This window comes from Oncorhynchus clarkii, chromosome 18, assembly GCF_045791955.1.
Source record: "Oncorhynchus clarkii lewisi isolate Uvic-CL-2024 chromosome 18, UVic_Ocla_1.0, whole genome shotgun sequence".
NCBI lineage: Eukaryota > Metazoa > Chordata > Actinopteri > Salmoniformes > Salmonidae > Oncorhynchus > Oncorhynchus clarkii.
The window spans coordinates 34630844-34656197 of NC_092164.1; the positions used below are offsets into that span (position 1 = coordinate 34630844).

The 25354-nt window shown below is 42.6% G+C and overlaps 1 protein-coding gene across 2 annotated transcripts in view; it reads right to left on the bottom strand.

The window, feature by feature from the left end:
• Positions 1-25354, bottom strand: part of LOC139373377 (superkiller complex protein 2-like) — a 54361-nt gene that overhangs the window by 6525 nt on the left and 22482 nt on the right. For both annotated transcript variants that reach the window (XM_071113819.1, XM_071113818.1), the window contains exons 17-27: positions 23705-23815; positions 23421-23532; positions 19475-19593; positions 12855-12986; positions 12327-12464; positions 12001-12105; positions 11723-11858; positions 11328-11454; positions 10802-11012; positions 3498-3608; positions 1733-1951 (exon numbers count right to left, since the gene is read on the bottom strand). In XM_071113819.1, coding sequence (XP_070969920.1) covers positions 1733-1951; positions 3498-3608; positions 10802-11012; positions 11328-11454; positions 11723-11858; positions 12001-12105; positions 12327-12464; positions 12855-12986; positions 19475-19593; positions 23421-23532; positions 23705-23815 — 1521 coding nt within the window. The remainder of the gene's footprint in view (positions 1-1732; positions 1952-3497; positions 3609-10801; positions 11013-11327; positions 11455-11722; positions 11859-12000; positions 12106-12326; positions 12465-12854; positions 12987-19474; positions 19594-23420; positions 23533-23704; positions 23816-25354) is intronic.

The following is a 25354-nucleotide window of genomic DNA, read 5'->3' on the forward strand; positions in this document are numbered from 1 at the left end:
GTCAAAGGTAAGGTATTAATTATATCACTTTTGTGGCGCACCTGCCTGGTTGAAATTTGATTTTCATGTGTTTGTATGCGGGGTGCTGTCGTCAGATAATCGCATGGTCTGCTTTCGCCGTAAAGCCTTTTTGAAATCTGACACAGTGTCTGGATTAACAAGTTAAGCTTTATTTTGATGTTTTACACATATATTTTCGTGAATGTTGAATATTCCTGTAGTTTGAATTTGGCCGCTGCCATTTCACTGGATGTTGTCAAATCAATCCCGCTAAAGGGATTGGCGAGTGAAGGGATCCATAAGAGGTTTAAAAGCCAGGGAAAGTGCAGAGCGCCAAATTCAAATAAATTACTATAAAAATTAAACTTTCATGAAATCACACATGTAATATACCAAATTAAAAGCTACACGTGTTGTGAATCCAGCCAAGATGTCAGATTTCAAAAAGGCTTTTCGGTGAAAGCAAACAATGCTATTATCTGAGGATAGCACCTCCGTAAACAAAAGAGAGAAAGCATATTTCAACGCGACACAAAACGCAGAAATAAAAATATAATTCATGCCTTACCTTTGACGAGCTTCTTTTGTTGGCACTCCAATATGTCCGATAAACATCACAAATGGTCCTTTTGTTCGATTAATTCCGTCGATATATATCCAAAATATCCATTTATTTGGCATGTTTGATCCAGAAAAACACTGGTTCCAACTTGAGCAACGTGACTACAAAATATCTCAAAAGTTAGCTGTAAACTTTGCCAAAACGTTTCAAACTACTTTTGTAATAGAACTATAGGTATTTTTTTATGTAAATAATCGATAAAATTTAAGACAGGATGATCTGTGTTCAATACAGGAAGAAAACAATCTGAAGCATGCTTTCTGGTCACGCGTCTATATCTAACAGTACACTTCAAGTTACCCTCGTTCAAGATGGCCGTACTTCTTCATTACACAAAGGAATAACCTCAACCAATTTCTAAAGACTGTTGACATCCAGTGGAAGCGATAGGAACTGCAAGAAAGTCCCTTAGAAATCTCGATTCCCAATGAATGGATTCCCTTAAAAAAAATAATCTGAATGGTTTGTCCTCGGGGTTTCGTCTGCTTAATAAGTTCTGTTATACTCACAGACATGATTCAAACAGTTTTAGAAACGTCAGAGTGTTTTCTATCCAAATGTACTAATATGCATATCTTATCTTCTGGGGATGAGTAGCAGGCAGTTGAATTTGGGCATGCATTTCATCCGGACGTGAAAATACTGCACCCTGTCACCAAGAAGTTAAAGGAAAACACAAACCAAAAACTATTTGTGAGTATTTGTTTCATTAGTCCATTGTTGATAAAGTCCCAATTTTTTTTGCATGTCAGCCATCAAGTTAAGATATAGAAATACAGCCGGTATGATTAATTTTGCATTTGATGCAAAACCCACAGCTATAATCACTGCCAAATGTGCTTCTGCAAAGCATTCACTAAGGGGTGTGAATATTTATGTATATGAGATATTTCTGAATTTCATTTTCAATAAATTTGCAAACATTTCTAAAAACATGTTTTCACTTTGTCATTATGGGGTGCTGAGTGTAGATGGGTGAGAAAAAAATTGTTGCACAACCTTCACTGATCTTCTCATTCAATGGGTTTTGATAAGGAGGCAAAAAAAAAGGACCCAAGGAAATGCATTCTCACACACTCTCATCCCTACCCCCCCCCAGTTCCCCCATACCTCCTGCAGTGTGTTGGTGATGTGGGGCTCCACCTGGGTCTTCTGTTGAAAGACCAGACAGGACAGCAGGGCGGCGCTCTCCTCAGGGGCCAGGGGACTCAGGGCGTTCTCAAACAGTAGCTCTGTGAGGAGCAGCTCATGGCTACTGATCTGGCAGGCCACCCTGCCCTTCAGCTGCACAGCACCACTATTGTCCACGTACTGCAGGGACTGGAGCACCTGGGGATGGGGGATAATGCCTTTATTACACTAGTGTTACATAGTGATGGATCGTTTGCGAAGGAAAGGCTGTTTTTAAATAGATATTTTTGATGAATGTCAGGAACAGAATTGGATCTTTGAACAAGTCGTTCATTTGGCTCCCTGAATTGCATACTGTTACTACAGATTTTTGAGCTCCAGACAAAAATGAGCTGCAGATATGTTTTATAACTTCTCTGACGATGGTAATTCCTCATTGCATGAACAAAATACAGTGACAAGAGAGCCTCTTTCTGGTCCACACACATTTTTGCAGTGCGTTAAAAACATTTCTTAATTTGGTCAGTTAAAAATGTATTCGAGCTCAACGTCACGATCTGACATAATGGCAGGCAACTTTGTAGGCTTTACATCAGAGATGATCAATTATTCATTATTCAGTTTTGGGGTACATTTTAAGCACTACTTAACAGTTTCTTTCTTACAGTCGAGGATTGGGAGCCCGCATTTTACATTCATAAACCATGTTGCGGGCACTTCAAAAACATTTCACGAGCCGTTAACCATTTGTTTTACACCTTGTTCAGTCATGCTTGTTACCTCATTAGCTATCTAGGTAACAACCTGGTAACTTTATCAGTATATCCAAACATCTGGGGGCATAGACAGAGAGGAAAAGGGATAGCTTCTTCAGGAGATCAACGATCATAGTAATGAATGAATGACTGATCTCTTGCATGTTATAATCAATCACAAACTTGACAATGTGTACAATTTCAATAGGAAAATAGTAATATTCCACAAATGACTTAATTTCAATGACAGGTATTTCTGTCAACATTTAAGCGTTTTATAATAAACAAATGTATTTACAGGGTTAAATATTAGTTCCTAGGGAACAACATGAGCTTCAGAAGTTGCTACAATGTATATATGCTATATCTCAATCTATTAAAAAAATAACATTTTCTGCTGCTTCTAAATTGTATGCTTTGCTCCTAACTTTTTAAAGTTGGGAGCACCAGTGCAACCAATGGAAAATGTTAATGTGTATGAACTAGTTAAAGCTACAATATGTCACTTTTTGGGGCGACAACCAAATTCACACAGAAATGTGAGTTAGAGATCTGTCATTCTCTTTGAAAGCAAAGTAGATATGTTCTGTGTGTGCTATTTCTATGCCTCTCATTCTTAAAATTAATATTTTACTTTTGGTTCAGTACACCAGCTTCAAACAGCTGAAAATACAATAATTTTGGTTCTGGAAAATATATTTCACAGCGGTTTAGATGGTACAATGATTCTCTACACAATGACAGCTTCTTTTGTCACAAACTGAAATAAGGGAAACTAGGAAATGGCAGATTGATTTCTGCATATTACACCTTTAAATCAAATCAAATGTATTTTATAAAGCCTTTTTACATCATCAGTTGTCAAAAAGTGCTTTACAGATACCCAGCCTAAAACCCCAAAGAGCAAGCAATGCAGAGGCAGAAGCACAGTGGCTAGGAAAAACTCCATAGAAGGCAGGAACCTCTAAGACGATGGAAGTCAGACATACCTTGATTCTCTGGTGGTACTCTGGCAGTAGAGACAGGGACTGATCTGAGATGAGGAAGAGCAGTTTGTCCAGCTCCTCCTGAACACTCATCCTCTCCTGCACCCGCAGAAACTGTGGAAATAGGGTGAAAAATGATATACAACAGTATGTGGACACCCCTTCAAATGAGTGGATTTGCCTATTTTAGCCACACACGTTGCTGACAGGTGTATAAAAATCAAGCACACAGCCATGCAATCTCCATAGACAAACATTGACAGTAGAATGGCCTTACTGAAGACCTCAGTGACTTTCAACGTGGCACCGTTATAGGATGCCACCTTTCCAACAAGTCAGTTCGTCAAATTTCTGCCCTGCTGGAGCTGCAACTGTAAGTGCTGTTATTGTGGAAACGTCTCGGAACAACAACGGCTCAGCCGTGAAGTGGAGGAATAATGATCTGGGGCTGTTTTTCATAGTTCGGGCTAGACCTCTTAGTTCCAGTGAATGGAAATGTTAATGCTACAGCATACAGTAACATTCTTGACGATTCTGTGCTTACAACTTTGTAGAAACCGTTTGGGGAAGGCCCTGTTTCAGCATGACAATGCACTCGTGCACAAAGCGAGGCCCATAACAGAAATGGTTTGTTGAGACCGGTGTGGAAGAACTTGACTGGCCTGCACAGAGCCCTGACCTCAACCCCATCGAACACCTTTGGGATGAATTGGAACGCTGACTGCGAGCCAGGCCTAATTGACTAACATCAGTGCCTGACCTCACTAATGCTGTTGTGGCTGAATGGAAGCAAGTCCCTGCATTAATGTTCCAACACCGAGTAGAAAGCCTTCCCAGAAGAGTGGAGGCTGTTAAAGCAGCAAAGGGGGGACCAACTCCACATTAATGCCCATGATTTTGGAATGAGATGCTCGACGAGCAGGTGTCCAAAAATACCTTTGGTCATGTAGTGTACAATCACTTTATCTATGCACTCCAAACAGCAATAGAGAAGAGGTCTGTAGAATGATTTAATATACTGTGCAACTATTTGATCACAAAGATTGCACAGCAAGTTCACCTAATTTACAATACATTTATTCTAGAGGAGAGCCTGTACATGGATAGGCTATCACACACACATACAGTGCGGTCCAAAATGATTGGGTCCCTTGATAAAGATGAGCAAAAAAGACTGTATAAAATACATAATACTAACTGAGCTACAGACCCCTTGACTTTTTCCACATTTTGTTACGTTACAGCCTTATTCTAAAATGTATTAAATGTTATCTATTTTTTATCAATCTCCACACAACAAATCAAAGTTAATTTGTCACGTGCGCCGAATACAACAAGAATAGACCTTACAGTGAAATGCTTACTTACAGGCTCTAACCAATAGTGCAAAAAAGGTATTAGGTGAACAATAGGTAGGTAAAGAAATAAAGCAGTAAAAAGACAGGCTATATACAGTAGCAAGGCTATAAAAGTAGCAAGGCTTCATACAGACACCGGTTAGTCAGGCTGATTGAGGTAGTATGTACATGTACATATATGATGAACAGAGAGTAGCAGAAGCGTAAAAGAGGGGTTGGCGGGTGGGACACAACGGAGATAACCCGGTTAGCCAATGTGCGAGGGCACTGGTTGGTCGGCCCAATTGAGGTAGTATGTACTTGAATGTATAGTTAAAGTGACTATGCATATATGATAAACAGAGAGTAGCAGCAGCGTAAAAAGAGGGGCTGAGGGGGCACACAATGCAAATAGTCCGGGTAGCCATTTGATTACCTGTTCAGGAGTCTTATGGCTTGGGGGTAAAAACTGTTGAGAAGCCTTTTTGTCCTAGACTTGGCACTCCAGTACCGCTTGCCATGCGGTAGCAGAGAGAACAGTCTATGACTGGGATGACTGGGGTCTTTGACAATTTTTAGGGCCTTCCTCTGACACCGCCTGGTGTAGAGGTCCTGGATGGCAGGCAGCTTAGCCCCAGTGATGTACTGGGCCATACGCACTACCTTCTGTAGTGCCATGCGGTCGATGTAGATGCCGAGCAATTGCAGTGACGCTCTCAATGTTGCAGCTGTAGAACCTTTCGAGGATCTCTGGACCCATGCCAAATCGTTTTAGTTTCCTGAGGGGGAATAGGCTTGATTGTGCCCACTTCCTCCCTATAGGCTGTCTCGTCGTTGTCGGTGATCAGGCCTACCGCTGTTGTGTCTTCTGGTAACTTAATGATGGTATTGGAGTCGTGCCTGGCCATGCAGTTGTGGGTGAACAGGGAGTACAGGAGGGGACTGAGCACGCACCCCTGGGGAGCTCTAGTGTTGAGGACCAGCGTGGCAGATGTGTTGTTACCTTACCTCACCACCTGGGGACGGCCCGTCAGGAAGTCCAGGATCCAGTTGCAGAGGGAGGTGTTTAGTCCCAGATTCCTTAGCTTAGTGATGAGCTTTGAGGGTACTATGGTGTTGAATGCTGAGCTGCAGTCAATGAATAGCATTCTCACATAAGTGTTCATTTTGTCCAGGTGGGAATGGGCAATGTGGAGTGCAATAGAGATTGCATCATCTGTGGATCTGTTTGGGCGGTATGCAAATTGGAGTGGGTCTAGGGTTTCTGGGATAATGGTGTTGATGTGAGCCATTACCAACCTTTCAAAGCACTTCATGGCTACGGACGTGAGTGCTTACGGGTCTGTAGTGATTTAGGCCGGTTGCCTTTGTGTTCTTGTGCACCCCATAATGACAAAGCAACAACAGTTTTTTACTCTGTAAATAAAAAACTTAAATGTAACATTTATCTAAGTATTCAGACCGTTCCCTCAATACTGTTGAAGCACCTTTGGCAGTGATTACAGCTTTGAGTCTTCTTAGGTATAACATATTTACAGGCACACCTGTATTTAAGGAGTTTCTCACATTCTTCTCTGCAGAGCCTCTCAAGCTTGGATGGGGAATGTCACAGCTGCACAGCTATTTTCAGGTCTCTCCAGAGATGTTTGATTGGGTTCAAGTCCGGGCTCTGGCTGGGCCACTCAATGACATTCATAGACTTGTTCCGAAGTCACTCTTGCGTTGTCTTGGCTGCATGCTTAGGGTCGTTGTCCTGTTGGAAGGTGAACCTTCGCCCCAGTCTGAGGTCCTGAGAGCTTTTTTTTTTAAGCATGCCACCACCATGCTTCACCATAGGGATGGTGCCAGGTGTCCTCCAGGTGGCATTCAGGCCAAAGAGTTCAATCTTGGTTTCATCAGACCAGAGAATCTTGTTTCTCATGGTCTGAGTACTTGTCATGTGCCTTTTACTGAGGAGTGGCTATCGTCTGGCAACTCTACCATAAAGGCCTGATTGGCGGAGTGCTGCAGAGATGGCTGTCCTTCTGGAAGGTTCTCCCATCTCCATAGAGAAACTCCCTGACCATGACCCTTTTTTGTACACCTTTATTTAACTAGGCAAGTCAGTTAAGAACAAATTCTTATTTTCAATGACGGCCTAGGAACAGTTGGTTAACTGCCTTGTTCAGGGGCAGAACGACAGATTTACCAGTTTGGCTGGGTAGCAAGCTCTAGGAAGAGTCTTAGTGGTTCCAAACTTTTTCCATTTAAGAATGATGGAGGTCACAGTGTTCTTGGGGACCTTCAATGCTGCAGAAATGTTTTGGTGCCCTTCACCAGATCCGTGCCTCAACACAATCCTGTCTTGGAGCTCCATGGACAATTCCTTCGACCTCATGGCTTGATATATGCTCTGACATGCACAGTCAACTGTGGGACCTTATATAGACAGGTGTGTGACTTTCCAAATCATGTCCAATCAATTTAATTTACCACAGGTGGACTCCAAACAAGGTGTAGAAACATCAAGGATGATCAATGGAAACAGGATGCACCTGAGCTCAATTTCGAGTCTCATAGCAAAGGGTCTGAATACTTACGTAAATAAAGTATACGTTTTTTTGTATTTGTAATAAGTTAGCAAAAATGTCAAAACAACCTGTTTTCGCTTTGTCATATTTTAGAATAAGGCTGTAACGTAAAAACAAAATGTGGAAAAAGTGAAAGGGTCTGAATACTTTTCGAATGCACTGTATAATGTATGCCACAAAAAAAATGGAATGGCCTGTTAAGAAAGTCGAAAGCTCACATACACTATCTCCCAAAGAAATTAGAGCGCAGCAGCACAAAGCCTACTGTCTAACTGAGCGATGGCTCTAATGACATGCAGTCGTAATGTATCCCTTCAGTGAGACAGACAGCGGTGACTCTGCTCATCCTACATGGGTAATTATAGAACTCCCTGCTCTGCTGTTCTCATCTCACCCTGGAACATGGCAGTATGGCAGCCTTGCACGAGAGGATCTCTGGTTTCTGTAGTGTGATGCAGCTTGATGTGCAAGTACTTCACATCAATAGACTCACAGGGTCCTGACCCCCCAAGCTATCTCCTTAATGCGGAGTGCCAATCAGAGACGTAGCGGGTCCCATTTTTACAGTCTTTGGTATGACTCTCCTGGGGATCGAACTCCCAAACCTTCCAATCTCAGGGCCGACACTAACCAAAAGGCCACGGAGTTGGCCACTGAACAAGGCAGGAAAATATCTAGCAAGGCTTAGTTTTACAATGCTTAGTGCAGGCCAGGGTTCCCGTTAGGACATTTGACCGGCAGCATTTTCATTTACCGGACATTTAAGAAATTTACTGGACTATATGCATTGGTTGCGTAACCTGATTAGGGAATTCATCCACGAGGTTCTCAGAATGACAGAAATCCCATTTAGTTTATGGTAATTCATCTTAACAGAACATGCAACTTGGATGCAACGGAATGCGTCATTCTTACTGAATTCCGACGAGCAATTTGAAGACTCCTGTCTATACAGAAATACGTAAAATCATTCAAAATAGGCTACTACACCAGAAAGCATGATTTGGCCACAGAGGATCATTATCTAAAAAAATAAAAGGCTGTGAATTGTTTTAAATCACATAGCCTACAGTCAGAAGGGCCCGCAATTTGGACATAGCGGGCCCCCATAATTTGGACACAGATGACTGTTGAGTTGCAGACTGTCAGTGTCAGTGTAAAGCAAAGAGACCCAGCCAGGCATATCGCGATATTTCTCGCAAAAACAGTTTGGAAAAAAAATGGCTAGTGCTGTAAAGAGAAGACAACAAAAAGACTCCAATCTGACTTTAAGTTATCAAAATTCTCAACTTAATTGAGCGGAAAAGTAACCCATTTTATTGGCACCAGCGGAGAACATCAGCCATATGCCCAGTGAGTGTGCATATTCACTGTCATTATCATTGTGTCAGTGCCAGTGTTTTTGGACAATCATTTCCTCCTCCAGGTTAGATGGACGTCATATTGTTTTTTTTTGTCTCCCTTTTCTCGTAAGCCAAATATGTGAATCAGACAACGTCGTTTTTATTGATCTGTCAGTATCAGCAGAGTAGGCTACCATGTAATTTGTCATATTTTAACACAATATATATCATATATCTACACACAATACCCCATAATATCTTCAGTCATATAAAGTGAAGTAAAATTGCATGAAATGTGCTTATAAAAAGGGCAACATTTTCATGTGCAAAAAGAGAAAAAATGTAGGCTATCTGATATAGCCTAAGCCTACTCTATGCAACTTCGAGCTGCATTGAACAGTCTTTTTTGTGAACAGTAATTAAGTTATATTATTAGCCAAAATTATGACTATCCAATCTAATCATCACATTAGGAATAGTAGGTGATCTGACATAAGTCTGCAAATGCGAGCAATGCTTTATTATTATTTTATTGAAACTTAGCTTCCCCAAACTTCAAACCCACATGCCGCCTACATTAGAATAACTTCCCGCATGTACTTTTCCTCAGCCAACAAGACAAATAACGAACAGCCAAATCACTAGCCTATGTCAACCTACTATCCCCCATAGTAGAAAGGTTAACCTATTCTATTGGTCAGCTTGTCATTCTGTGCGAGAAACAAAGCCTATTCCAAACAGACTCTGAGACCGTTGTGGGACAATAGATCCCAAATTCATTTAAAAACAGTAGGCCCAGTCTGGCTGCACCCCCAAAAAAACTTTAAAAAGCAATGAGGTTCATGCAACAGATCAGAACGTTTAGCATAGAATGTTGATAAACTATTATTTCTTCACATTATAAGCGCAGCAATGAGCACAAGGTAGTGGGCTACGTGCAAATGTTAGTTCAATAATGCAATTAGCAGGTTTCATGTGACAGAGGTGAAAATACGTTTTTTGAAAGAGTGGAAATCTAAATGTGTTAACATTGGTTGCTAATAGGACTTATCTTTGGTTACTGGACAATGAAACAAACTTGATTAACAAACCAATAGAACACAGGAGAAAAAGGCCACTGGTTTCACTGGCCTATGGAAGTATTTATAAAATAATTGCCTGCGCATTTGGTTGGATTTGGCTAGGCTACTTTGAAGCAAGGTAAAACATGCCGGTTTCAAACAATTAAGTATATGTTTTCAATGTAGGCATACTGCCTCCAGCTCATTACAAAGTGGCGTGACGCGCTGAAGCCTGCCTAGTTGCCTATGCACTTGAATGGCGAATGCGAAGCGCGCTTAATTACCAGTTGAGAAAATAAATCGTTGCTCTTTTTAATTTTGCCCATAGTTGTTTTTTTTTCACGGAATTGCCTTTGGAATTGTTGTGCAGTGATTGGGCTTAAAACGCATTTCACTCCAGCAGCAACAAACAGCTGTTTGAATTCTTGTGCTGCGTCGACTTGTATTTCAATCAACGAATAGGGCTAAAATGCATAATTTCGCAAAGGGATTATTATTTCTTTGGACAATTGGCCGGCACCATTTTTATTTAGCGCCTTTTAATTATTTTTTTATCGACCAAAAGCCAGCTATTACAGGATAACGGAAACAATGGTGCAGGCCCAAATAAATTACAGTCTGACAAAATGACTATTACAAAGCAGTATAAAAAGAGTCCAGGGCTTGTATTCATAAAGAGTCTCAGAGTAGAAGTGCTGATCTAGGATCAGGTCGACCCTGTCCATGTAATCTAATTCATTATGATCAAAAAGACAATAACAGATCCAATATCAGAACTCCTACTCTTGACACCCTTTGTCCTGGACCATAGATTGAAACAAAAAAGGAAGGAAAGGGAGAATGAAGTGGAAAAGATAGAGAGGAAGACACAGGTGTGTGGAGACACACACACACACACACACACACACACACACACACACACACACACACACACACACACACACACACACACACACACACACACACACACACACACACACACACACACACACACACCTGTTCTGAGAAGGTGGGTGAGTGGATGCAGTTGAAGTCTTTGAGGCTGTCCTGCAGCATGCGCAGCCTCATGGTGCCCTCCACCACATCCACACTCTTCAGCTGGAGGTCATTCACCGCGTCAAGGGTCACCACCCCGCCTGGGTTGGCCTCCGCCAATCGCAGGAGCTCCTGGGTTGCCGTGGAGATGGCTTGGCCCGGAGGATCAAGCCTGTGAGAAATGGAGGGAGGGAGAAAGGATGGAAGGAAGGAGAGAAAGATGAAAATAGACTCAAGAGTGGTGGCTCTTTATTTCTGTGCATTCAATGATATGTAGAGTGCTATTCACAAAAGAAAGGCAGATGGAAGACACTGTTGAGTGGTCATGATGACATCACAAATATAAACCCCTCATTTGCATAGATAAACATGGTTATGTGGGCTTACTGGAGCCATAATGTGCAAAAAGGCTGAAACATACTGTATACGCTACATGATAATGCATGAATGCACACACACAAATTGTCCCACTGTCACACACACACACCTGAAGCGCGGCTGCTGCCTCTTGTTATAGTTGTCAATGATTCGGTCAGGGATCACCTTCAGGGTCTTGACCGTGATGGCTGACACGTCCTGTAGCTTCAGCTTCTGGACCGTGTGACTGCAGGGACCTATCAGCGGATCATATAGAACGTGCACAATCGTTATTGGTTATTCCGTTGAAGGGTATGTGAGCTTGTTAGTTAGTGTTAGCATGTGTGCGTGTTGAAGTAGCTGTGTGTGTGTGTGTTCACTTAGCTGTGTGTGTGTGTTTAGGCAGCTGTGTGTGTATATGTTGAGTCTTCATTGGTAAATGTGTATGTCTCTAACAGGGAGAAGTCGAGCATCAATCCGTGTGAGTGCGTGAGTTTCCATGAATAAATGTGTGCATGAACTGACCCTCAGGTAGAAAGAGGGCAGTGTTGTAGAGGTGGGGGAAGGCACTGGCGTTGGGGCTGTCCCCTCCTCCCTCCTCGTTGCCTTTCTCACAGATGACGAGAGCGGTAAATGTACGATTCACTGAGTCGCTGGACACCTGGGAGAGATATTAAATAAAGGATTGATGAGGGGAGAAGTGAGAAAGGAGAACGATAACTACATTACATGCCTTTATCACCCAAAAAAAGTTGCAGTCCACACACACACCCACACAGACACACCCACACACAGACACACACCTGTAGGAGGACTCCAAGGGCGTTGAAGTGCTGTTTGTTGTTGACCACTACCACTCGTCCCACGGAGAGAGCCTTCAACCCATTCACGGACCCCAGAACTGCACACTGAAAGATGACAGACGGACAATTAGCAAATCATAGTGATGTTGTATTTTCTTAAGATTGACACTTTTTCACAATCAATTATATTGAGTTGTTTTGTGATGTGGTTTGAGCTTGAGTGTTTTGAAACCGTGTGTGTGTTATACATACATAAGTGTGTGTCCGAGAGCACGTGTCTTCGTGAGTTCATGTGTGCGTGCCTCTACAGTATGTTGTGTGTGTACCTGCAGCGCCTCAGCGGTGATGCGTAGCTCAGTGACAGTGTAGTAGTACGGCAGTAGGTCAGACAGCTGACCCTCCGTGTCCAGAGGAGGAAGAGAGGACAGAGTCTGTTTCAGCTGACCGATCTGCTGCTCATGGGCCTGAGAGAAAGAGAAGAGGAAAATATAAGATATACTTTTATTAGATCAAATGAGCTGGAAATTTGTCTTCTGCTTTTTTCTACCCAACCCCTCTGATATACACACACAAACGCAGGTTGGAGAGACAGACTTTATGTAAAAGAAAATCTAAAGGAATGTAGATTCATGTAGATCCTCAATAAGCATGAATAAATGTCACATTAAGTATGAATATTAGGGACAATATTTCTGTTCTGACTCCTTCCATCAAAAGCTGAACGGTCCTTTGACCATTTAAGAACCACTCAGTTGAGGACTAACAATTTTTAAAACTGGTAGTCCTCAACTGTCGTGTCATGCATTATCTCTAGTATTTTGCCCCAAGTGCTTGTGGGTAATGTAGCACAGTACCTGTGTGTCTCTGTGGCTCTCAGAGAAGCTCCTCCTCATCATGTCGGTAACTCGGAGGGCCTCCACACGCAGCAGGTTGAGAATCATGGTGTAGGTCAGCCTGAACTGGGACTGCAGCACTGTGGGCTTCCCCTAGAACGAAGAAAGAAGACGAGTAGGCGGCCAGTACGTCACATCAAACTTTAGTGAACTACTTACAGAATATACACTCAGCAAAAAAAGAAACGTCCCTTTTCAGGACCCTGTCGTTCAAAGATCATTTGTAAAAATCAAAATAACTTCACAGATCTTCATTGTAATAGGTTTAAACACTGTTTCCCATGTTCAATGAATCACAAACAATTAATGAACATGCACCTGCAGAACGATCGTTAAGACACAAACAGCTTACAGACGGTAGGCAATTAAGGTCACAGTTATGAAAACATATTACACTAAAGAGGCCTTTCTACTGACTCTGAAAAACACCAAAAGAAAGATGCCCAGGGTCCCTGCTCATCTGCGTGAACGTGCCTTAGGCATGCTGCAAGGAGGCATGAAGACTGCAGATGTGGCCGGGGCAATAAATTGCAATGTCCGTACTGTGAGACGCCTAAGACAGTGCTACAGGGAGACAGAACGGACAGCTGATCGTCCTCGCAGTGGAAGACCACGTGTAATAACACCTGCACAGGATTGGTACATGCGAACATCACACCTGCGGGACAGGTACAGGATGGCAGCAACAACTGCCCGAGTTACACCAGGAACGCACAATCCCTCCATCAGTGCTCAGACTGTCCGCAATAGACTGAGAGAGGCTGGACTGAGGGCTTGTAGGTCTGTTGTACAGGCAGGTCCTCACCATACATCACCGGCAACAACGTTGATTTTGGACACAAACCCACCGTCAAAAGATCAGACAGGACTGGGAAAAAAGTGCTCTTCACTGACGAGTCGCAGTTTTGTCTCACCAGGGGTGATGGTCGGATTCGCATTTATCGTCGAAGGAGTGAGCATTACAGCGAGGCCTGGACTCTGGAGCGGGATCAATTTGGAGGTGGAGGGTCTGTCATGGTCTGGGACGGTGTGTCACAGCATCATTGAACTGAGCTTGTTGTCATTGCAGGCAATCTCAACACTGTGCGTTACAGGGAAGACATCCTCCTCCCTCATGTGGTACCCTTCCTGCAGGCTCATCCTGACATGACCCTCCAGCATGACAATGCCACCAGCCATACTGCTCGTTCTGTGCGTGATTTCCTGCAAGACAGGAATGTCAGTGTTCTGCCATGGCCAGCGAAGAGCCCGGATCTCAATCCCATTGAGCACGTCTGGGACCTGTTGGATCGGAGGGTGAGGGCTAGGGCCATTCTCCCCAGAAATGTCCGGAAACTTGCAGGTACCTTGGTGGAAGAGCGGGGTAGCATCTCACAGCAAGAACTGGCAAATCTGGTACAGTCCATGAGGAGGAGATGCACTGCAGTACTTAATTCAGCTGGTGGCCACACCAGATACTGACTGTTACTTTTGATTTTGACCCCCCTTTGTTCAGGGACACATTATTCAAATTCTGTTAGTCACATGTCTGTGGAACTTGTTCAGTTTATGTCTCAGTTGTTGAATCTTGTTGTTCATACAAATATTTACACATGTTAAGTTTGCTGAAAATAAACGCAGTTGACAGTGAGAGGACGTTATTTTTTTGCTGAGTATTTACAAAAGAATACATATAGGAGCAGTCAGCATTGTACATCAGGACGCACAACTACAACGCATTTCGACTAGTCTTCCTCAGGCAGCGTTGTAGACGGATGGTGACATGTCTCTAGAAATAGAGGTGGGGCAAGTAAATGTCATGTCAGGAAAATAAACTATAGACAAAACATAAATACACACACACATCATGATCAAGTCAGTGTGCAGAGACAACATGAAAAATAATACACAGGGATGTACAGGAAGTGCATAAAGGGATAATGTTTTAGAGTTGTGTTCATAAAAGACAATATATGCACTGTTGCGTAAGACACGTTCTATAAAAAAACAAGACGCACACCATGGTGATTATCAATAAGTCAGAAGAACAAGGGGAAAAAAACAAAAGGCTACTGGTCAAGTCTGGGAAGGTATACTAGAGAAAACAGTTCAGCTATAGTTGTTAGTTTAATCCGTGGGGAGAGACAGTATCTAGGAGGTGGATCCATTTAGACTCTTTTTGTAGTAGGAAACGGTGAAAATCACCCCCTCACTTACCCTGGGCGACAAAGAAGAAGTGTAATTAAAATGGTTGTCATTTAAAATGAATGTCACTTTTATGTTGTATACACAAAAAAGATAAATAATTGGAGGTAATGGAGCAGGAACCTTTTAAAGTGGATTGAGAAAGGTTTGTGCTAGATCACACAGGGTGGTGGTACGGAGGATGAAGTTGAGCATTTCTAATCATATAGACAGCAATTAGCAAAGCAAACAACTGTTATAGGGGCCTACATTTTCCCCTGATGATCGGACCAGGAACAACTTTGGCCCATAGTTATACACTAACAGTCAGCGATTAGCTACCACTGCTATCGAGCAATTACAGTTAGCAACTTATCCGAAGACTGATCCAACAATTGATCAACAATGGTAGTGGGCAGCGAGAGGGTAATAGGGAGAATTGATCATATTTTCTACAGTTTAGCAGCAGGAGGACCAATTCAGGGTGGAAATAGTCCACTCTAAAGCCCCATATTAAAGTCCACTCAAATGCCCCAAATTAGAGAGGTCAGTTAAAAATAAGGCCCTTGACAGTTTAATGAGGCACTTGTTTATGCAATCTAGCACGCAGCAACCCAAGAGGACTGTATGGCTTTTTCCTAAACGGCAACCCTATTCCCAAAACCTACATAATGCACTAATTTTGACCAGTTCCCTATGGGCCCTGGTCAAAAGTAGTGCACTTACATAGGGCGCCAATTGGGACGCAGTGACTATATTCTGTACAATGGCGGAGCACTTCGTGGGCGAGGTAGATGGAATCTATTGCGGGATTTTGGATTTAAATAGGAAATATGGGATTTTTATTATTATATCCTTGGTAGAATAGCAATCCCTTTCTAATTATATGAGCTATCCCCTCACCCATGGGAAAAGTAAGCCAAGTAATACACTTCTAAAAAAGAACTGACTGATGTAGAGCAGTGGTTTCTAAACGTCTCCTTTCCAGGGACCACCAAATCACTGTCAAATGTTAGCAGAGTCGCACAGTTTATTTAAATCAAATATTTTAGCGGTCAAATTTGATATCAGTTTAAATCAGCGAATGTAACATGGATGTTAAACAATTTTCATTGTAAAAAGTTATGTCGAATTGTTAAAAATCATTCATACTCCCAACTGTTATTCTTTTTAGCAGAAAAAATAAAACAATAAATAAATAGATCACCAAGATTTGAAAAGCAATACGATCGGCCTGGTTCTTCATTTTTCTTTTATTTGCAGCTTTGTTCTACTCTAAGTGCTTATGGGGTACCCTGGGGTTCAGAGAAAGTATCTCACCCAATTCACAAAATAATGACAGCAAGGGTAAGAAAGGGCATAGTCTTTACCAAATGTTATACACAGAATTTTTTTTGGGGGGTTGCAGAAATGTGTTTACATCCGTTTTAGTGCGCATTTCTCCTTCGCCAAGATAATGCATCCACCTGACAGGTGTGGCATATCAAGAAGCTGATTCAACAGCGTGATCATTACACAGGTGCTGGGGACAATAAAAGACAACTTTAAAATGTGCAGTTTTGTCACACAACACAATGCCACAGACGTCTCAAGTTTTGAGGGAGTGTGCAATTGGCATGATGACTGACGGAATGTCCACCAGAGCTGTTGCCAGAGAATTTAAAGTTAATTTCTCTACCATAAGCCACCATCCAATGTCGTTTTAGAGAATTTGGCAGTACGTACAACCCGCCTCATAACCGCAGACCACATGTAACCACGCCAGCCCAGGACCTCCACATCCGGCTTCTTCAACTGCAGGATCATCTGAGACCAGCCTCCCAGACAACTCCGCACAGCCATTGAAGAGGAGTGGGACAAGATTCCAGAGTTAACAGCCTGATCAACTCTATGTGAAGGAGGGGCCTCCCGGGTGGCGCAGTGGTTAAGGGCTGTGCCATCAGAGTCCCTGGGTTCGCGCCCAGGCTCTGTCGTAACCGGCCGCGACCGGGAGGTCCGTGGGGCGACGCACAATTGGCCTAGCGTCGTCCGGGTTAGGGAGGGATTGGTCGGTAGGGATCTCCTTGTCTCATCACGCACCAGCGATTCCTGTGGCGGGCCGGGCGCAGTGCGCGCTAGCCAGTTTGCCAGGTGCACGGTGTAGCCTCCGACACATTGGAGCGGCTGGCTTCCGGGTTGGATGCGCGCTGTGTTAAGAAGCAGTACGGCTGGTTGGATTGTGTATTGGAGGACGCATGACATTCAACCTTCGTCTCTCCCGAGCCCGTACGGGAGTTGTAGCAATGAGACAAGATAGTAGCTACTACAAAAATTGGATACCACGAAATTGGGGAGAAAAAGGGGTAAAAAATTTTAAAAATGTAAAAAAATTAAAAACTCTATGTGAAGGAGATGTGTCATTCTACATGAGGCAAATGGTGGTCACACCAGATAATGACTGGTTTTCTGATCCATGTCCCTGACTTTTTTAAAAGATATCTATGACCATAACTCTGGACCAGTATTCGATGTATTCTGTATTCCCAGTCATGTGAAATCCATAGATTAGGGCCTAATGAATTTATTTATATTGACTGATTTCCTTTCATGACCTGCAACTCAGTTCAATCTTTGAAATTGTTGCATGTTGCATTTATATTTTTGTTCAGTATATGACTACTCAAAGCAACATATCACCAATTAACAATATATTCAAAATGGAACAAAAATATACTAGGGATGGGCATAGAATTTGAATATACAAATATCCAAAAGGACGTTAATATCAGAATGGACATAAGTATTCGAATACATAAGTACACATTCTTTAGGGGGAACATTTTTAAAGGCTGTGTCTTAAATAATATAATTTATGTGGCATTGCTACACACAAGGAAGGATATACCATGACATTCTTAATTTAATAAAAACAAACTTTTGAATGTAGTTTTTATAACGATACCGTAGCTACAGCCTACACAAGTATTTCACGCATGTAGCTTGTTGTTGACAGTCAGGTAGCCTAGTGGTTAGAGCATTGGGCCAGTAACCGAAAGGTTGCTAGATCGAATCCCCGAGCTGACAAGGTAAAAATCTGTCTTTCTGCCCCTGAACAAGGCAGTTAGTCCACTGTTCCTAGTCCGTCAATAAGAATTTGTTCTTAAAAAACTTCTTATGGATCAAATCCCTTTAGCGGGATCGACTTGACAACATCCGGTGAAATGGCAGATCGCCAAATTAAATTACTATAAATATTAAACTTTCATGAAATCACACATGCAATACACCAAATTAAAGCTACACTTGTTGTTAATCCAGCCAATGTGTCAGATTTCAAAAAGGCTTTACGGCGAAAGCAAACCATGCTATTATCTGAGGACAGCACCCCATCAAACAAAGACAGACAATCATAATTCAACCCGCCAGGCGCAACACTCAGAAATAAAGGTATAATCCACGCCTTACCTTTGACGAGCTTCTTCTCCAATATGTCCCATAAACATCACAAATGGTCCTTTTGTTCGATTAATTCCGTCGTTATATATCCAAATTGTCCATTTATTTTGGCGTATTTGATCCAGAAAAACACCGGTTCCAACTTGCGCATCATGGCTACAAAATATCTCATAAATTACCTGTAATCTTTGTCCAAACATTTCAAACAACTTTAGGTATTTTTTTAACGTAAATAATCGATTAAAAAAATCAAAAATTCCAGATATGTGTCAAAATGTAAATAGTGAAATTACTTGAAATGCCCATACCTAAGCTATACCAGCAGTATATATTAACTGAAGTAATTTCTGGTCCAATATTACATTCTCAAGCAACCCACATTACCAACTACAATTTTGCACACATGAGTTATGAGACTCTGAAAAAACGTTTCCAGATTAACATAAATTCAACCCCTCTGTATGCTCCTCCTTCATATGGTTCCTTTTGGCAATCGGTGGCTTCATCATTATCAAGCATTTTGTTTAGACCCGTCCCATGTCCTTCCAATGTTCAGTGATACTTCACTGAACCTAACATACAGGCAAAGAAGGATTTGGCTTGCCGGCCTAACAGCAGCCAAGATAATGGTTTCCTTACGATGGCAAGCCCCACACATTCTGCCACATCAGCGGATTTTCTCATTTATGGACATTGTTCAACTTGAACTGTCAATCTCTCGACTGTATGGTGCAAAGTCAGACAATAGTAACATATGGACTACAACACTTTAAAATCACTACTTTGATATATGCACTCAAGTAATAGCGTCCTGCAGGTGGAAAGTGGAGAGGGATTTTGGGGGATAAATGTGTATTTGTGTAATATCTGTTGGCTTGTGTTTGTCCTGTCAAACAAAAAAATTATAAAAACTTGATCACAAAAAACTGTTATAAAATACTGATATAGTGGTATTAAATGTAAGGCGACAGTGGAAGCCTTACCAGCATCATTACACGTAGTTCTCCCATATCATGTACCCCTGACTTGCAGAGGATGATGACAGTGCCTGTGGCATCCAGACCTCTCCTACCAGCTCTACCAGCCATTTGGATATACTCACCTGCGAGAGAGAGCGAGAGAGAGAGACAGACAAAGAGGTTAGTCATACAGTACTAAGAGCTCTTAAATATGTAGAAAAACATCCATTCTATTTTCTCCTCTCCACTCAAACATGAGAGAGAGAAGTGTCAAGTTAATGTCACATACAGTGAAATGCATTTCTTGCAAGCTCTAAACACGACAACGCAGTAGTCAATAACAATGTAATACTAAAAATAAGGTAGAACAAAAAAGCATGCGATTTAAAAATAAGAACACAATGTACGTACGCATACTATATACAGTGTCAGTTCCAGTACCATATTTACAATGTGCAGCGATACTGTATCGATAGAGGTAGATATGTACAGGTGTAAGTTGACTAGGCATCTCTATATGATAAACAGAGTATCAGCAGCGTATATGATGACTGTACGTGAGTGGGTGTGTGTAGAGTCAGTATAAATGTATGTGTGAGAAAATTATGGAGTGAGTATATGTACAGTACCAGTCAAAAGTTTGGACACACCTACTTATTCAAGGGTATTTCTTTATTTTTACTATTTTCTACATCGTAGAATAACAGTGAAGACATGAAATAAAACATTTGGAATCATGTAGTAACCTAAAAAAGTGTTAAACAAATCAAAATATATTTTATATTTGAGATTCTTCAAAGTAGCCACACTTTGCCTTGATGAAAGCTTCTTCACGACTGTGCGAGTGGACCATTTTAAGTTCTTCGTGATTTGGACACAGTGATTTAAAAGCTCTCGACCCGCTCCACTGCAGCCCCGTCGATGTGAATGGGGACGTGCTGCCCCCCCCCCCACTTCCTGTAGTCCACAAACAGCTCCTTAGTCTTACTGATGTTAAGGGAGAGGTTGCTGTTCCGCCCCACACTCCACACACCGCCCCTGTCCTGTTGTCAGCAAACTTGATGATGGTGTTGGAGTTGTGCATGGTCAAGCAGTCGTGTGTGAACATGGAGTACAGGAAGGGACTAAGCACACACCCCTGTGGGGCCCCCGTGTTGAGTGTCAGTGTGGCGGATGTGATGTTGCCTTCCCTCACCACCTAGGGTCGGCCTGTCAGGAAGTCCAGGATCCAGTTGCAGAGGAAGGTGTTCAGTCCCAGTCCTAAGCTTGATGAGCTTGGATGGGGAAATGGTGCTGAACGCAGAGCTGTAGTCAATGAACATCATTCTCACATAGGTATTCCTCTTATCTCGGTGGGTGAGGGTAGTGTGGAGTACAATAGAGATTGTGTTGTCTATGGATCTGTTGAGGCGGTATGCAAATTGGAGTGGGTCTACGGTGTCTGGGATGATGGAGTTTATGTGTGCTATAACCAGCCTCTCAAAGCACTCTCAAAGCACTTCATGATTACAGACTACAGACAGAGAGAGAGAGAGAGAGCAAGCCAAAACAGGCAGAGACAAAAGAGGTTAGTCATACTCAGAGTTTCCGTTATGAAAATTTGGCACCAGACAAAGTGACCCTCAAGATTTTAATTCACCGGACATTTGAAAAATTTACTGGACATCCATATGCATTGGCTGCATTAGGACGTCTACCCACGGTGCTCAAAATCACATTTAGATTGTCATTTATTATTATAAAATGTTGTTGTTGTAATTTTCCCCCTCAATTTTGTGATACCAAATTGAGAGACGAAGGTCGAGTCATGCGTCCTCCGTGACCTGCCAAGCTGCGCTGCTTCTTAACACCCGCTCGTTTAACCCGGAATCCAGCAGCACCAATGAAGGCTGCTTGGAGGCGACCGAACCGCCACAAGGAGTCGCTAGAGCATGATGAGCCAAGGAAAGCTCCCTGGCCAAACCCTCCCCTAACCGGGACGACGCTGGGACAATTGTGCGCCGCCCACAATGGGACTCCCGGTAGTAACGCCTCAACACTGCGATGCAGAGCCTTAGACCACTGCGCCACTCGGGAGGCCTTATTGTAATTTAGTTTAACAGAATAGAAATGAGCTGTAACAAAATAAAGTAGAACTATGTTTCTTATACCAACATGACAGGTTTTATTGAAAAGCAAAACATTGCCTGTTGCGTCTTTATCCCTGCTATAAATCATAAATGAATATCATTTTTAAAAAAATCTAACATTTAGACTAGAAGAACAAGTGGCCTACATTTAAATTAGGCCTAGTAAATAACAAAACAAGGCTGTCTACGAACACCAGGGCCAGTCCGCCCCACTCCCACTGCGATTCAGAACCACAGCAGTGGAAAGAGGCCACTCTAGGTGGCCACAAAGTGAAGAAATGATCAAACTGATCTTGGACAATCAAATTCAGAATGTAAATACATTTGTTAAGGCTGGTTCATTGAGAGAAAGCTTATTTTACAATGCAGCTGTGAAAGGAGGCCTGCACTCGTTTTCCAAAGCTCAAATGATATCGCTCTCTTTTTACAGTTGAGGCTCCCGAGTGGTGCAGTGGCCAGAGGCGTCACTACAGACCCTGGTTCGATCCCGGGCTGTATCACAACCGGCCGTGATTGGGAGTTCCATAGGGCGGCGCACAATTAGCCCAGCGTCGTCCGGGTTAGGGGAGGGTTTGGCCGGGGTAGGCCGTCATTGTAAATAAAATCTAATTAAAATAAACAGTTCTACTGGATGATGTTAATAAATGTTCTGGTTATTGTAATTTGAACTTATTGTGGGGTCGTGACTCGTGTCATGTAAGATATACGTATTTGGCTTATTGATAACAACTCTGTTTCCTACGATAGGCAGTTGGCTGCCTAGTGATTGCAACATTGTAACTCTCCGATGTGAATACGTAGAAACTGAAATGCACCAATTGCGCATGATACACATCATTACTCTACCCTATCAATTCATTCCAAATCTCTATGCTATACATGACACAGGGGCGGCATATGTTGAGCTGGCCTAGGGTGGCAGCAGAACTACTAGGACTGGGCCTGACCAACACAATCATTTGCCTCCAATTTACTTGCGTTTGCGGCAGACCTTGGCCTGCTCAAAGTGAGCCGCTGCTTTTGGATAAGTCAAAACTGTCCAAAACCTTGGAGTGGCTTCCAGTGCCAATGAGCCTCGTTACTTTGTCCTTATGAAGGCGGGATCTTAAGGCTGTCTTTACTGTTTTGGAGAAAGAATCCCCTGTCTGGAAATGGTGATAATCAACACAATCTTCATCAATTGTGACCAGTACATTTAGCTTAAATCCCTTGCATCTTTTGCGTGAGTAAAATTAAAAACACGCACACCCGACACAAATTACAGAGCAGCTTGAGGATTTATCAGCCTATGAAGTATATTTTCCTTTGAAGTTGGAGCACATAGACTGGTTTTCCATCAATTAATTTAAAAAACGTATTTTGCAATAGACTATTTTTCTCCCGTACAATTTGACCGGATCAATTATATTTATTGGCATTTACCGGCTAACGGAAACCCTGGTCATATGGTACTAAGAGCTCTTAAACATGTAGAAAAACATCCATTCTATTTTTCCCCTCTACAATCAAACATCAGAGAGAGAGAGAGAGAGATTGAAGTGGAATCAGATGAAAATACTTCCGGTAAGCACTCACACTCAGCTTCTCTATCTGTTTCAAATTCTCCTCATTTGAATTCATGTGCAAATCAGCTGTTAATTCAAGAGTGCCTTCAAAAAAAATTAAGGCCTTGGAAAATTAAATTATTTTTCCTTTTGCCATAACGAAAGTGCTGATGTTACGTCTGCTTTCTCAGAGACAGAGTGATAGCGAGAGACAAAGAAAGGGAGAGTGAATGAATGAAAAGGACGTTGTGTATATAAACGCATGAGAAGGAAGGGAAGGGGAGGAAGGGACCGTACCAGGCAGAAGGTTTCGGAAGCCGGTACCATCGTGTTTCCGTATGCTGTCAAACACAACTGTCCTCGCGGGCATATTCACTCCCATAGCAAACGTCTCAGTGGCAAACAGAACCTGAGAGAGAGACATTCATTTGTAAAGCGTGTCAAGACGTTAAATGCACTTTAAATCAATTGTGATTTGATGACAGAGGTAGAGGATGTAAGTTAGGACTTTTGACCAGACATGGAGTTAAGATATTGACAAATAGTCACACTGATTTAAAAATGTAACCAATAAGACTCACCTTTACTAGCCCCCGTGAGAACAGCATCTCAATGACCTCCTTTAGGATTGGCAGGATGCCGCTGTGATGCACAGCGATCCCCCTCTTCAGCAGGTCCCTCATCAACAGGATCTAACAACAGAGGAGGGGTTGGTAACAAGACAGGTGGAGCGGCGAGTAGCATAGCGGCTAAGAGCATTGGGCCAGTAACTGAATGGTCGCTGCAAAGCACTTAACACTAATTGCTCCTGTAAGTCACTCTGGATAAGACCATCTGCTAAATTACTTTGTTGTAACGAGAGCCCACGACGAGTGTCACGCACCCTCCAGGCCAAGACATGTAGTTTTGTTATCGACAGCGCCTCCCTCAAGCTATGAATGATGAAGGAGCCGATGTTCCCTGTGCACGCATCGATGTGGTGAAAGGGGGGTTAGCCCTTCCAGTCACTGAGTAGCTTACAAGACGCCCCTATCACAAGAACAATAAACCCCTCTCCCTTTCCCCCGTTTAGCGACTCCGAGTGTCCCCTGGGAAGGTTGAGGAGACAAAGAACAGACGCTTTTCATTCCGATTAGCAGGCCATCTTACGACCTGCACGTGTTACTGTTGATTACCAACTAGACTTTCAGGCACAGTGGATGTAGATTCAAAGAAAAAGGGGGGTCAGGATATGATTTTCCTTTTAACAAGAGGGAAAAGTAGTGGCAATTGCACCAGTGACATTTAAACACGTTTCAAACTGAAGGACTCATAACATGTTGGTATAACTTGAAGCATACTGTGAGAGTTATCTCCTGATATTTCTATGTCATTAAAAGGGAATTTAATGTATATTTTACTCAAAGCATGTTTAGAACCTACATGTTACATATTTCATCCCCGGGACTGTTTAACTGTTTTCTGCACAGTAGGAACATACTGTGGACACTTATGAGGAAATCTCAATGGACATAACTGTCCTGAATTCTCAGAATCAACAGGGTGATCCTGTGACACCCTGTCCGGTCTAATCAGCCCGGCCTCTGTGAATATAACTACAGGACTTGCTAACAGGGCTCCAGACTGGCGCAGCGGTCTAAGGCACTGCATCTCAGTACTAGAGGTGTCACTGCAGACCCTGATTCGATCCTGTGCTGTATCACAACCGGCCGTGATCGGGAGTCCCATAGTGCTGCGCACAATTGCCCTAGCGTCGTCTGGGTTAGGGGAGGCCCGGGTAGGCCATCATTGTAAATAAGAATTTGTTCTTAACGGACTTGCCTAGTTAAATAAAGGTTACATTTTTAAAAAATTAAAAAGAGACTGGCAGATCATGATGCTTCGCGGTGGGCCACACCAGTTGAATGAATGACCTACATCTCCTTGGAAGCCAAACACCTATCGACGAAACCATATCCTACTCAGACAGAAGCAATCATCCCAGAGGTGATCCTGCGGAACGCACTGTATGCTCATTCAAGACTAACTGACTGAGTTCACAATTGGGATGGGCTGGGACCAGAGGAAGAATTCACTTCACGGAAATGCTCTAATGGACTTTATTTTCCTAGACTGAGAACAGAGAGAAGTGGGTGTAGCTCATTCGGCTGTGAGCTACTTCAGCCTGCTGGCCTCAACATTACTGTCGAGAGAGACAACCTTTAAACCAGCTCCATCCCATCCTAACGGAA